Genomic DNA, 14,153 nt, shown 5'->3' on the forward strand with positions numbered 1-14,153 from the left:
GTTTCAGAACAAATCCACAAGCAAGAGAAAGTGCACATTTCTATTCGGTATCACGTGTTCATTCAACAATCTCTAATCACTAATGCTGCACCTGCTTCTTGACAATTATAGTCATTACTATTTATTCACTCAACCATTAAATAACACAACCCATCTCAAGTATTTTTTTTACAGTAGGAGTTGGTACACTTTTAGTGCCTTTTCTGGGCTTTTAGGTCAAGAGGAAAGGTGTGTGCTGGGACTACACAGACCCTCCCCATGACAAGAGTAAGCTTAACTTTTCCACTTGTTTTGTCCTTGAAAGCACCCCCTCTTTCACTGCAATGCCAATGTGGAAATCACAGCTCAGAATTTTTTTTTTTTGGCTGCGTTAGGTCTTTGTTGCTACGTGTGGGCTTCCTCTAGTTGTGGTGAACGGGGGCTACTCTTCATGGTGGTGCACGGGCTTCTCATTGCGGCAGCTTCTCTTGTTGTGGAGCACAGGCTCTAGGAGCACGGGCTTCAGTAGTTGTGGCACATGGGCTTCAGTAGTTGTGGCTCACGGGCTCTAGAGCGCAGGCTCAGTAGTTGTGGTGCACGGGTAAGTTCCTCCGCGGCATGTGGGATCTTCCCGGACCAGGGCTCGAACCCGTGTCCCCTGCATCGGTAGGCGGATTCTTTTTTTTCTTTCTTTTTTTTTTTAGTGATGGATGTTAACTAGATTTATTGTGGTGATCATTTTGCAACACATACAAATATTATATTATTATGTTGTACACCTGAAAACTAATATAATGTTGTATGTCAATTATACCTCCTCAATAAAAAAATAAATAAAACAAAACAGTGGCAATTATACTACCTTACATACTTTTTTAATATTTAAACCTCGTAATTACAAAAAAAAACAATAATTTGTAAAATCCAGTTTAAGAAGTGAAGATGACAGCCAACATTTGTGTAGTCCAGAGAAAGCTATGAATTCACTGCTTTTCAAACTCCAAACCTTGCATATTTCCCACTCGCCATGCAATCTCCAACTAAGAAAATGAAATTAAATGAGAGTGGTTATTGGAATTACTTCATTTATTAACTATTGCAGGTGTTTGCTTGAAGTGAATCCTCTCATCCCAGATTCCCTAAAGACGGTTCAAAGACTTTCCAAGAGCAAGTACAAGTTAGAGGCATCTTCTTCTGATGGTGGCAACACCAGCAACTCCACCACAACCAACTCACTGTGCTTCCTGAGAAAGGGTCCTCTTCTAAGAGCCTGATGTGTATTAGCTCACTGCCTCCTCACGACAACCCTGTGAGGCACTGTGATGGACACACTCTAAAGGTGACCCCAGGATCCCCATCTTCTGTGTTCAGACCTTTGTGTCATGACCCCACCCACACCTTTGAGTGAGTGGTGGGTGGGACCTGGGACTTGCTTTTACTCACTAGAATACAGCAGAGGGGACATGATAACATGTGTGTGATTATAGTGCCTGGTTTGCTGGAGCCTCTCTCCCCCTGGATGGTTTTGAGAAAGCAAGTGGCCTTTGGTCACCAGCCAAGAAGAAAATGAGTCCCTTGGTCCTACAACCACAAGGTCACTAACACCTTCGGTGAGCTTGGGAGTGGATCCTCCCCCAGTCAAGTCTCAGATGAGACCTCAGCCCTGCCAGACCCTTTGACTTCAGTCTTGCTGAGGACCTGGCTGAGCTGTGCCTGGATCCCTGACCCACAGAAATTGCAGACAATAAATATGTGTTGTTTCAAGGCACTGTGTGTGTAGTAGCATTGCTCTTCAGCAATAACTAATACAGTGGTGTGGATATCTGCATCCTTGCCTTACAGGGGGAAGGTTAAATAAACAGTCTGCATTCATGGAGCGAGTAAGAGGCAAGATGAAAAACCAGAAAGTCTGGAGCCTGGAAGATCAGCATTAACCACTGTGCGTTACTGCCTCTGCTGACATTTTATAGCCCACCTGTCTCACTCCCTCTTCTGAGGGTGGGGACCCCTGTCCTGAAGCCACGGGTCCCACCAGGGCACCAAACCCAATCCCTTGCAGCCCTGGTGCCAAGGCTGTGGCATGGCATTTGTGCCCGCACAAAGGAGACAGCAGAGCAGGAGTAACGGGCCATGACGTCCCTCCCACGGCCCTCGCAACTGGAAAGGAGCAAAGCTTGGTCGCACCCCAAAGGCTCCGACTGCCAGGTGGATTCTTAAACACTGCGCCACCAGGAAGCCCTACAGCTCAGATTTCTTAACACCTATTGTTAAGAACAGTATCAAGAAAGAGGCTTTTAATATTCTGGGTGGAGTTAAAATGGGCCATGAAAGAAATGACTGAATGAAAATGAACGTAAAGAATCTTTTTTTTTCAAGCAGTGTGAAGACATTTAAAAAAATTCAGTGTAAGAGCCACGCTCTGGAAAGCCTCTTAATAAAAAGAAGAATTCAAGGATAAAGAATCTAAGACTTTCTGAGGAAAACTGAGTTGAAGTTGCACTTTTAGGACCATAGATATATAAAATTAAGCAAACTGGAAATTAATTTTATGCCAAAGACAATCCCATCATCATCCTCTTGGTAACACGGAACATTGATTATCCACCAGCTCTTACCTTCAAGAATCAGGAGTCAAACTTTTTTTTTTTTTGCGGTACGCGGGCCTCTCACTGCTGTGGCCTCTCCCGTTGCGGAGCACAGGCTCCGGATGCACCGGCTCAGCGGCCATGGCTCATGGGCCCAGCCGCTCCGCGGCATGTGGGATCTTCCCGGACTGGGGCATGAACCCGCGTCCCCTGCATCGGCAGGCGGACTCTCAACCACTGCGCCACCAGGGAAGCCCAGGAGTCAAACTTTAATACATAGCTCCCCCAAATTCCAAATTTTAAATGCTTTATTTAAAAATTTATACCCCTGAGTGGTGCATAATACTGGTAAGGGGTAATATTGAGAATCAAATGGCAACACGGGACTAAGACAGAAGACGGGGCCCTCTCATGAGGGACAGATGATTGTGGCTGGTGCACAGAGGCAGGAAGGGAAAGACTCTGAGGTCCTTCTGGACACTTGTAACCTCAGTGAGGCAACAGCTCCTGCAATACTGTGACAGTTTTGTTTTTGGGACCCAGGAAGATCATGATGTCATGTATTTCTGAATTAAGACTTGCAATTTAAAAACAAGTGAATAGAATACATTCACAGTAAAATGAACGACATGGGAGAATTCCTGGTTGAGAAAGGATTACGCCATTGAGGGAAAGCACAGACCCGTTTATGTGGTGTATTTACACTCACACAAATCACACTGACATCAGGCTAACAATTTTAAAGTGGATGCCAATGATGCATCTGTTCTAACACGCACTTAGTACTTAGTGTTTGATGATGGCGGTGTTAACACATGAGACCTTTATTACATAAGCACGGCATGAGATGGACCTTTGAATTTTTCAAACATCAGGTTACATCCCCTTAGTCAGTCATGAAATCAATTCAGCAGGTTAAACCAGGAATATTTTTAACAAAATAGAGTAGGATATAAAATATAAGAGCATATAGAAAGTATTATTTCATGAAATTTTTGTTTACGGTTCCTCTTGTGTATTTAATTTTTATCATTCTCATACCAAGTCTATGAGATAGTGTTATCATCACCCACATCTTACAGGTAAGAACAGAGACAAACAAAGGGCAACATGAACAAAGCCACCGGAGCTGGGATCTGGCCCTAGACAATCCGACAAACTCCTGTGGCCTCCACCTGTAAAGCTGTGGTAACAGCGAATTCACGTCCTCCCAGCCTGTCACCGCCCCAGTCCCCCCGAAGATGAGCGGCACCGGCTCTAGAAGACGGATCTATTTCCAGTCCTACGCACTCCACCACACCTCTGCAACTGTGCTCTTAGTAAAAGCTGCTCCACGAAGCTGAAATCAAACAAGCGCGAAATAAATAAAAGATACATACAAGCATATCTGAAAGAGAACATATTTATTTACATTATTCTTTTCCTTTTTGAAAGTCCTACACTTTTAAATAATAAAAATCTCTGGGAAATGGGATAGTTTTAAATTAAGATTTTTTTTTTTTTTTTTTTTTTTGCATTACGCGGGCCTCTCACTGTTGTGGCCTCTCCCGCTGCGGAGCACAGGCTCCGGACGCGCAGGCCCAGCGGCCATGGCTCACGGGCCCAGCCGCTCCGCGGCATGTGGGATCCTCCCGGACTGGGGCACGAACCCGTGTCCCCTGCATCAGCAGGCGGACTCTCAACCACTGCGCCACCAGGGAAGCCCTAAATTAAGATATTTTAACAAAGAGGATTTTCACAATATGATTTTTACTTACATGAATTTTCAGAAGTTTTAAATAGTTCTTTTCAAATTGCACAACATAACTAAAAGCTCTTTAGACCTTGCACCTTTCTCAAAAACTTTTAGTTTAGGGAATTATGCTTAGAATCAGAATCTTGCAGTTCAGATACTGACAGGTAAGGATATTGTTAACCTAGTTATAAATACAAACCTGCTTCATAAATGATCCATGTTTTGGCTGCAAGCTGAACCTATCTGACATGTTTTGATGGTAAGCAAAGGTATTTTTTAGACATCTTAAATTGCTTTGATTAAGACTTTCTGGAAGTTTTCTGCATCGGTCACGTGACTGCTTTCCGGTTCCTGCGTATGTATTCTGAGCACACACTAGATTCACGAGGACGGATTTACCTCCGGTTTAGCCAACTCTGAAAGAGACACCCGGGGATTCAGAACCTTCCTGGGGCAGACGCTGGCGCGTGTTCCCCTTGTCCAGTCATATTTCAGATGCTTAACTTTCCTCGGCCACTGCGTGTGCAAATCCCTTACTCTGAAAAGACGTTACTATCCATAAAATGACTTTCAACAGTAACAAAGGACTGACATCCTTTCACGTCACACTGACAGATTTCAAATATTTATTAGTGAAACTGTAAGAGAGGATAGATTTTCCTAATATTTTAAGCATGAGTTCCTCTGCAGGGCTGGTATAACATCCATTAAAAAACAGCAAAGATTAACTTGCACCATGATCAAGCTACAGTTCACCATGAAAAACGTATACGGTTCTGGCGGCGTCTCCGTAAGAACAGCCGAGGCCCGTCCTGAACATCACGCCGCAGCAATGGAGGCGTCGTCCATGAGTCTGCCCTGGGGCTGCCGAGTGGAAAACAGAACGGGTTTACGAAATGATAATGGCAACAGTAGCGCTATTAATTGAAGAGGTTTTGAAGTTCTTGGAACTGTTTCACGAAAACAGAACAGACGTGTGCAAGTATCCAAACAAAACGTGTTGCTTTCCTCCTTTCCCCCCCCACCCTCTTTCTTCACGTGAGCCTGGGGATGGTGACCGCACAGCCTCCAGGCTGCCCACGCCCTCTGTCCCCAGTGGCAGACATCACCAGCCGACCACACCCACCCGCGGAATCTACCTCGTCACTGCTTTTCTCTTAACCTGGTGTTCCGGCAGCTACCACCAATCTATCAATGGTACCGCGTGTGAAAGGGAACCTGGACACCATTCCTGCTCAAGCGGTAAAGCTTTATCCTCTCTCTCCCTTGCTCAGCCTGGGTCCCGAGCTTTACGCAGGCCACAAACCTGAGCTAACAGCAAGCTCTTTGGGATTCAAGGTTTCCCAATCTCCTGTTTGAGAAAAAGTGATTCACAATGAACTCTAGGGTATTAACAACGAAGACTGCAAGGATTGAAGCAGCAGATAAAAGCAAAATTTCCCTTTCTCCAAGTTCAGTGATTGAAAAAATTTAAAACATCACATCAGAAGAAGAAAAACTAAGAGTGATTAAAAGGTATCATGACTGTTTTTAGGTGTAAAATTTCTGACAGGTCAGCAACACCCCAGAGAGTCATGGAGTAGCTAAAAGAATGAAATTCTTGCAAATGACTACTTTATGGATGTACGTTAGCAGACCTTTGTGGGAAAAGCATGAGAGACGGTGTTTGGGACATGAACTAGATTAGCATTACAACCTCAGCACCACAAGCCCACTGCTGTGTTTCAAGCAGCTGATTCCTGTGGGTTCCCTGGAACAGTGAAGGGGGCGCTCCTGCTCTGATCTGTTGCTGGGCAGCTTTATGTACGTATGTACGCATGTGTGCATGTGTGTGTGAGTTAGGCATCTGAATGGGATGAAGGGAAGAATAGGTTGCTGGTCTTTCACACTTCGTGTAATTTCTAGGACTCATGGAGGACGTTTAGGTTTTTTTTGTTTGTTTGTTTTGTTTTTTGCAGTATGCGGGCCTCTCACCGCTGTGGCCTCTCCCGTTGCGGAGCACAGGCTCCGGACGCGCAGGCTCAGCAGCCATGGCTCATGGGCCCAGCCGCTCTGTGGCATGTGGGATCCTCCCGGACCGGGGCACGAACCCGTGTCCCCTGCATCGGCAGGCGGACTCTCAACCACTGCGCCACCAGGGAAGCCCATGGGTGTTTAGTTTTAGAAACAGAATAAATGGCTCCACCAGGTCAAATCCTTACCAAACACAGCTTTACAAACAGGGACAGAGAACAATAAATCTGTTTTCTTATCATGCAATAAGAAAACAAATCTATTTTGCGAAGGAAGAAAAATATGGATCCAAGCTTGTTCTAGGGCAGCACAGTCCAACAAAACTCTCCGCGAGGATGGAAACACTCCACATCAGTGCTGCTAGCTGTATGCCTACTGAGCACTTGAGATGTGGCTAGTGCAACTGGTAACTAAACTTTAAATTAAGTTTTAATTAATTTTAATCTCAATAGGCACATGTGCTCGTGGCTACCATATTGGAATAGCACAGGTGTAAAGTTTAATAAAGGTATGACGGGATGTAAAATTTTAGTCAGTGATCGTTCATGAAGTGGAAAAAGGGTAATCCTCATTCACTGCCCTTAGTGTGACAGGTAAAACAATTTTAATTATTGAGTTTTCCCAGATGAGAAAGGAGCTGGCTCTGAATAATCCAGTCAATGTTTTTAGCAGCAGTCAAGTTACTAGAAGATGTTTCTTAAATTTAGAGAAAAGAGCATGGCAGTTAGAAAAGGGTGTGCTGATTAGGTTAAAACTTATGAATGTTTATTTTTCTGGAACCTTTCCTTACGGACTTAAAACACCACCACCCAGAAGAGGTTTACTGTGAAAGAATATCAGAAGACGGAACTAGATTTATCTGGGATTAGTTTGGGTGTTCTGAGCACTTCAGGGAAAGGAATGAAAGAGATTAATTGATGGGAACAAAATGCTGGTTCCCCAACATGATCAACTCTCACGTCTCAAACAAGCTCTGTTTGTTCGGCTAGAATAGGATCAGGTCTGTACATCGATAAAATACTTTCACGCTGATGAAAGCCATACTTCTGAGTTTAGGAAGAGCAAACTTCAGAGGGTCAAACAGCTAAAAGGACGCCAGAGACCACCCATCCCACCGCCGCTCCCCAACCCGGTCATGACTTCTCCCCTGCAGGGTAACCTCAGACATGGCAGTGAGGAACAGCAAGGGAAATGGCTTTAGAGCGTGATGAGGTGGAAATGTTAAAAAAAAGCCGCTGTTGTGTGCAGGCGGGCGGTATATGGGAAATCTCTGTACCTTCCTCTCAATTTTGCTGTGAACCTGAAACTGCTCTAAAAAAAATAAAGTCTTAAAAGAACAAAAAGGCCACTGTTTAAACACAGGAGATCCAAAATTATGAGATTTAAAAAATAATAATTTAAAAGTATGGTATAAAAGGGAACCCTTTTGCACTCTTGGTGGGAATGTAAATTGATACAGCCACTATGGAGAACAGTACGGAGGTTCCTTAAAAAACTAAAAATAGAATTACCATATGATCCAGCAATCCCACTACTGGGCATATACCCTGAGAAAACCAGAATTCAAAAAGAGTCATGTGCCACAATGTTCACTGTAGCTCTGTTTACAATAGCCAGGACATGGAAACAACCTAAGTGTCCATCGACAGATGAATGGATAAAGAAGATGTGGCACACATATATAATGGAATATTACTCAGCCATAAAAAGAAACGAAATTGAGTTATTTGTAGTGAGGTGGATGGACCTAGAGACTGTCATACAGAGTGAAGTAAATCAGAAAGAGAAAAACAAATACCACATGCTAACACATATATATGGAATCTAAAAAAAAAAAGGTTTTGAAGAACCTAGGGGCAGGACAGGAATAAAGACGCAGACATAGAGAATGGACTTGAGGACACGGGGAGGGGGAAGGGTAAGCTGGGACGAAGTGAGAGAGTGGCATGGACTTATATACACTACCAAATGTAAAACAGATAGCTAGTGGGAAGCAGCCGCATAGCACAGGGAGATCAGCTCGGTGCTTTGTGACCACCTAGAGGGGTGGGATAGGCAGGGTGGGAGGGAGACGCAAGAGGGAGGGGATATGCGGATATACGTATATGTATAGCTGATTCACTTTGTTGTAAAGCAGAAACTAACACACCATTGTAAAGCAATTATACTCCAATAAAGATGTTAAAAAAATAAAAATAAAAAATAAAAGTATGGTATAGAATAGAAGCTTAGAGCGTTAATAAAAATGATTTTTTTTGCAGATGCCAAAAAAAAACAACAACAACAAAACTGTGTAAGTCTGGAAAGGTAACAGGTGGGAAGATTACGACAGATACATGAACACAGGCTAACTTATAATTTACCAAATCCCAGATTATATAAACAGGGCTTCCCCAAAGCCTGACAGATACAAAAAAGGAAATTGTAACTTGTCATCCAAAAAGGGGGTATAAACTTAAAATAAAAAGAGAACACACAAGGGACTTCCCTGGTGGCACAGTGGTTAAGAACCCACCTGCCAATGCAGGGGACACGGGTTTGAGCCCTGGTCCAGGAAGATCCCACGTGCGCAGAGCAACTAAGCCCGTGCACCCCAACTACTGAGCCTGCACTCTAGAGCCTGCGAGCCACAACTACCGAGCCCGCGTGCCACAACTACTGAAGCCCACATGGCTAGAGCCCGTGCCTCACAACAAGAGAAGCCACTGCAATGAGAAGCCCGCACACTGCAATGAAGAGTAGGCCCCACTGGCCACAACTAGAGAAAGCCCGCGCACAGCGGCGAAGACCCAACGCAGCCAAAAATAAATAAATTAATTTAAAAAAAAAGTGTGATACTCTATCAATTATTTAAAAAAACCCACAACAACAACAAAAAAGAGAACACACAGGATTCATATATGTTCATGTATCTCTGGTTACCAAGGGAAACCAGAACTATCTGGAGAAACGGCCTTAATTTAGGCATCAAGAGTGGCTTAACCCGAGGCAAAGCGACGACAATCCTACAGGGTCCTTTACTGCAGGAACCTGGAAATGGTATCACTGTTAAAAAATCAAAACATTAAACCACAGTATAGTTTCTGACCGGTGATCATTTTCAGAAAAGACCCAAATCCAGTAGTATTACATAGTTAGAATCAGAAAAGTTCACAGGCTGTATTCAGAAAGTTAATCCATTTTGATTAAAAAATAGTTACAAATTAACTACAATTTTAAAACATACTTTTAAAAAGTAAACAAAAAATTAAAATAAAGAAATTGTAAAAAAATAAATAGAAATATACTTTACTAAACGCCAAAGAAAAACCATGTTTAAGGATGCCATAAAGATAAATCTTTACCCAAGGGAATAAAAATCTTTGTAATTAGATCTAAAAAAAATCTATAAAATAGAAATCTAAAAAAAAAATCTATAAAATAATAACTTTATAGAAATGAATAGCAATATTGCCAAATTTATATAGATAGTAACAGTCAAAGCCCTATCCTGTTAGTCTCAAAATACTTAGTGAAGTTTACATGAAAAAACATCTTCTTTTGTTTGTTTTCAAGACAGTGAATTTAAAAAGCAGAAAATGTCTAAGCCTCACCTTTACAAAAATACTGGTGGGTATAAAACGCCTTAGCAGTTGATTTGTGAAGTTGGGAAACCTGAGCAAGTTGATGTTGAGAGATGGCAGCTGCTGGTACCCGGCCATCAGAGGGTAGAAATTATATAACATTTCCTGTTCGGTGCCAGGGAGGATACGTAATCGAATCTAAATCACAAAAGTTATAGAGAAAGATGATCAAATACAGATATCAAATACACTTGCAACATCTATACGATGTTACCCATAGATTACTAGCAAATGATAGGACACCTAAATCTTTCTGGTGAAATATTCACACCCTCTCCTATCCCTTCCTCCAGACAGATACCAAAATATACAGCTGAATTAATGAGGTCAGGATCATGCAGGTAACAAACATAATAAAAACATGTGCATGATTTCTCAGTTTCTACCAACATCTAAAAGGCAACCTGTACCTGCTTAACAATGGGACCACAGAATGGATCAGTATTTCCTGTGTCTTAGACCAGGCAGGCTTTACAGGCACAGGGCGCTACGGGATAACATGCAGAAAAGCATCTTTGTAAACATCATGTCAACATGAGACAAACAGATTGTTTCCTGTGTTTTGTGTTAGGGACTCTACCTTTGAGGTAAGGTAAGTAACTTCAGGGGAAGAAAAGATGTTTGTACTTTAGGAAAGAACACCAACAGGTAAGATTTTTGCTATCTTACATTATCTAATTATTTTTAAGTCAATATGTGAAAGAGATCAAAACAATCAAGAAAAGCTTACTCATTTGCAAATGAGTACATATAGGGGCGTGTTGCGTCAGAGATAATACATGTGTGTGTGTAACCAACATATTACAGCTAATATTATATTTGGTATATACCATAAATTTAAATTACTGTACAGATTTACAGTATACTTCATGTGTAATTCTACTTTCATTTAACAGCAAACACAGCACTCAGGACAGGCCCAGCCATGGCATGGCTGGTGAGTCAGGGTGGATGCTACTAGGTGTTATGACAAGTTTGTGCTCTAATTACATCCTTATTAATGAAAAGCACGTACTGACCACTGAGGTGTGTCCCTGCTGCCACTCTTTTTTGTTTTGTTTTGTTTTTGTTTTTGCTCTGGTCGCACCGCACAGCTTGCAGGACCTCAGTTCCCTGACCAGGGATTGAGCCCAGGCCCTGGCAGAAAGCCCAGAATCCTAACCACTAGGCCATCAGGGAGCTCCCCTCTGTGGCCACTTTGAAGAGGAGGACAGTATTCTCACTGCAACGTGGTTTTGCCTGAGAGTGTATGTCCCACCCAAAATGTGATGAACTTTTCTAGCCCTGATTTGAATAGATGAATCAAAACATCTGAATCACTTACTTTTATGTATAGATACAAAATTGTGCCTACACGAAACAAAGATAAGTAAATTCTATACAAGATCAAAATCTCTTAAAAACTGTACTGATAGTTCAGAAGGGAATTAAGCTTTGATCTGTGTAGTCATGCCTCAAGGCCTCAAATTAAAAGACACACACACACACACAAACTCATTAGTAATAAAAGGGATATTTTTAAATTTTCAGGAATTCTATTGTAGTCCAAGAATTTGTGAACTCTTGCTTTATACGGAGAAAGAACCTATATGTGTGATCTCAAAGCAAAAAGGGTTGCCCATTTAACCCAGTTCTATAGCAAGTTGTAATTAACCTTCAAAAGTGACTGAAGATTCACCACTATCAAAACAACAGGGACCGCAGTCAGCCTTATCAATTCATTTGTACACGAAATGTACAGCTTTCCACTTCCTGGCCATACTTTTATGTCTTCATAAACAACCCAAAGAGATATGACCTGTACCTGTTTAAGACCTGAGAACATGAAGGCATCACTGGGCTCCACAGAAATCTCCACATCTTGAACTAAGTCAGTCTTATTCTGGAGGTGATACTTGACTGGTAACGACTCTCTGACACGCCCGAATGATGGCAGATCTGCAGAGAAAGATGACACATTACTCTTTGGTTTAAACAAAAAAAAAAAAAAAAAAAAAAAGCTCACCATTTTTTGTAAATAAACCTCACTCTATAGACATGGGATTATTTAAATTAAAGATAGCACTGGGCTTCCCTGGTGGCGCAGTGGTTCAGAGTCCGCCTGCCGATGCAGGGGACAGGGGTTCGTGCCCTGGTCCGGGAGGATCCCACATGGAGCGGAGCGGCTGGGCCCGTGAGCCATGGCCGCTGAGCCTGTGCATCCGGAGCCTGTGCTTCGCAACGGGAGAGGCTGCAACACTGAGAGGCCCACGTACCGCAAAAAAAAAAAAAAAAAAAAAAAAAAAAAAGATAGCACTGCACTCTTGCTAAATAAGAAAATTCTCTGATTGGACAACAGCCACAGGGTGACGATAAAACAGACTAAGAAGAATCAGTCTCCTTCTACAATTGATTTGACTTAGATAGGGGTCTGGGCTACCAAGAGCTGAGTTATATTTTAGGAATAATTTTTTAAATCTACAAAAGATTTCCCTAAATATCAATAAAGGCTCAAGATGGAATGACAGACATTATGTGCCCCTTGATGGGAACTGTGATGTATTCTTGCCAAAAACTTTAACCTGAATCTGATCAAGCCAACAGATCTAACTACCAATTTATAGGGACAGAGAAACACTTAAAAAAATGATACAATGCAATCAGCAAATCCAGCTTGTAGGCACTGAGTTTTGTTAACAAATGAACGCCAAGGAAGCAAGAGAGGAGGTGGAGGTGGCAGAGGAGGTGATGAAGAGGTGGTGGTGGAGCGGGGGAGAGGGAGTCTACCTGCCCATAGATTTCAAAAGTCTAGACATCCATGAACGGCAATGCAGGGACCTTCAAACACACTAAAGAACATTCAGAGTCGACTAGGGAAATTTCAATACTGGAATTTGATCATATTACAAAATTATTGCTAAGTTTTAATGTTATGATAATGGTATTGTGATCATGTTTAGAAAAATAGCCATTAATGTTAAAGATGCATACTGAAATCTTTATAGATGACATAATATCTGGGATTTGCTTCAAAATAATGAGGGTAGGAGTGTGGAGAGGTATAGATAAAACAAGACTGGTCACAATCTACTTTTATAAATGGTGGGCATTTTTCATAATAGAAAGTTAAAAAAATCTTAGAAGCTAAAATAAATATTCTTACTGGATTTTTTTTGATCAAATAAAATGTGAGTGCCATTACCTGCGTTCACATGGAGAGGGATATTTTCCACAATCACGTGTGGCAGAGTTATGACAGTGCTGATGACAGGGATGTCGTCCATGGCTGAAGTCCTACAGCAGAAAAAGGTACCTTTTAAATCCACATTTCATGTGAGAAGTTAATAAATCAAAACCAGGGAACACGTATATTCACCAACTAATTACGAAGGAAATATAAATTATCCCTTTTCTAAAAGTTCATTAATGGAAGGAGTTTTGTGAAGAGCTTTTACAATCCCATTTTTGTTTTGAGGATTTCCGATTAACAAATGTTATAACTCAAGGCTGCTGTTTGGTCCCAGTGATGAAGTAAGGAGTTGCGTCAGAATGTAAGTCAACTGCACCACGAGCACACCATTTAAGTGTTTTGGTAGCAAAATGTTCTCAACGTCGGCAGCAGTGCAGTGCTTTACATTATGACACAAACACCTTCTCACACCAAGGACCATCTCCAGATGAGCACCAGACCACTGGACATGCCCTGCTAAAACTGCACTGTGGGTGCACAGGAGAAACTGAAGACTAAAAATATTTTACTATCAGTAGACACAGTGGCATGCCAATGTTACTGAGATAAAGTGAGTTACATTATGAGACTGTCAGATATTTTTCCCTGTAGTACAGTCAGGGTGGGGACTACAGGGGCAGCAGGCATCTATCTGACTGCTGAGGACAATCCGTGGGAAGAGCACGTATGTAGAGGTGGAACAGCTGACACTATTACAATAGTGCAAACCACTGACAGGCAAAAAGACCCAACCTCTCACCATTAAGAAATTTTTTTTTTTTTTTTTGCGGTACGCGGGCCTCTCACTGTTGTGGCCTCCCCCGTTGCAGAGCACAGGCTCCGGACGCGCAGGCTCAGCAGCCATGGCTCACGGGCCTAGCCGCTCCGCGGCATGTGGGATCTTTCCAGACCGGGGCACGAACCCGTGTCCCCTGCATCAGCAGGCGGACTCTCAACCACTGCGCCACTAGGGAAGCCCCAAGAAATACCTGTCTTTATAGTAACACAGC

The 14,153-nt window shown here is 42.4% G+C and overlaps 1 protein-coding gene across 1 annotated transcript in view; it reads right to left on the reverse strand.

Annotated features, from left to right (window-relative positions):
• Positions 1-4,907: 4,907 nt before the first annotated feature.
• The window catches only part of TRAPPC11 (trafficking protein particle complex subunit 11), a gene marked incomplete at its 5' end in the record, with an annotated part of 38,297 nt that continues 29,051 nt past the window's right edge, over positions 4,908-14,153 (reverse strand). Inside the window, 4 exons of the mRNA XM_079726519.1 lie at positions 4,908-5,163; positions 9,906-10,073; positions 11,740-11,873; positions 13,117-13,208. Coding sequence (XP_079582645.1) covers positions 5,119-5,163; positions 9,906-10,073; positions 11,740-11,873; positions 13,117-13,208 — 439 coding nt within the window. The 3' untranslated portion in view covers positions 4,908-5,118. The remainder of the gene's footprint in view (positions 5,164-9,905; positions 10,074-11,739; positions 11,874-13,116; positions 13,209-14,153) is intronic.

The sequence above is a fragment of the Hyperoodon ampullatus genome (genome assembly GCF_949752795.1).
Source record: "Hyperoodon ampullatus genome assembly, chromosome: 20".
Classification (NCBI taxonomy): Eukaryota; Metazoa; Chordata; class Mammalia; order Artiodactyla; family Ziphiidae; genus Hyperoodon; species Hyperoodon ampullatus.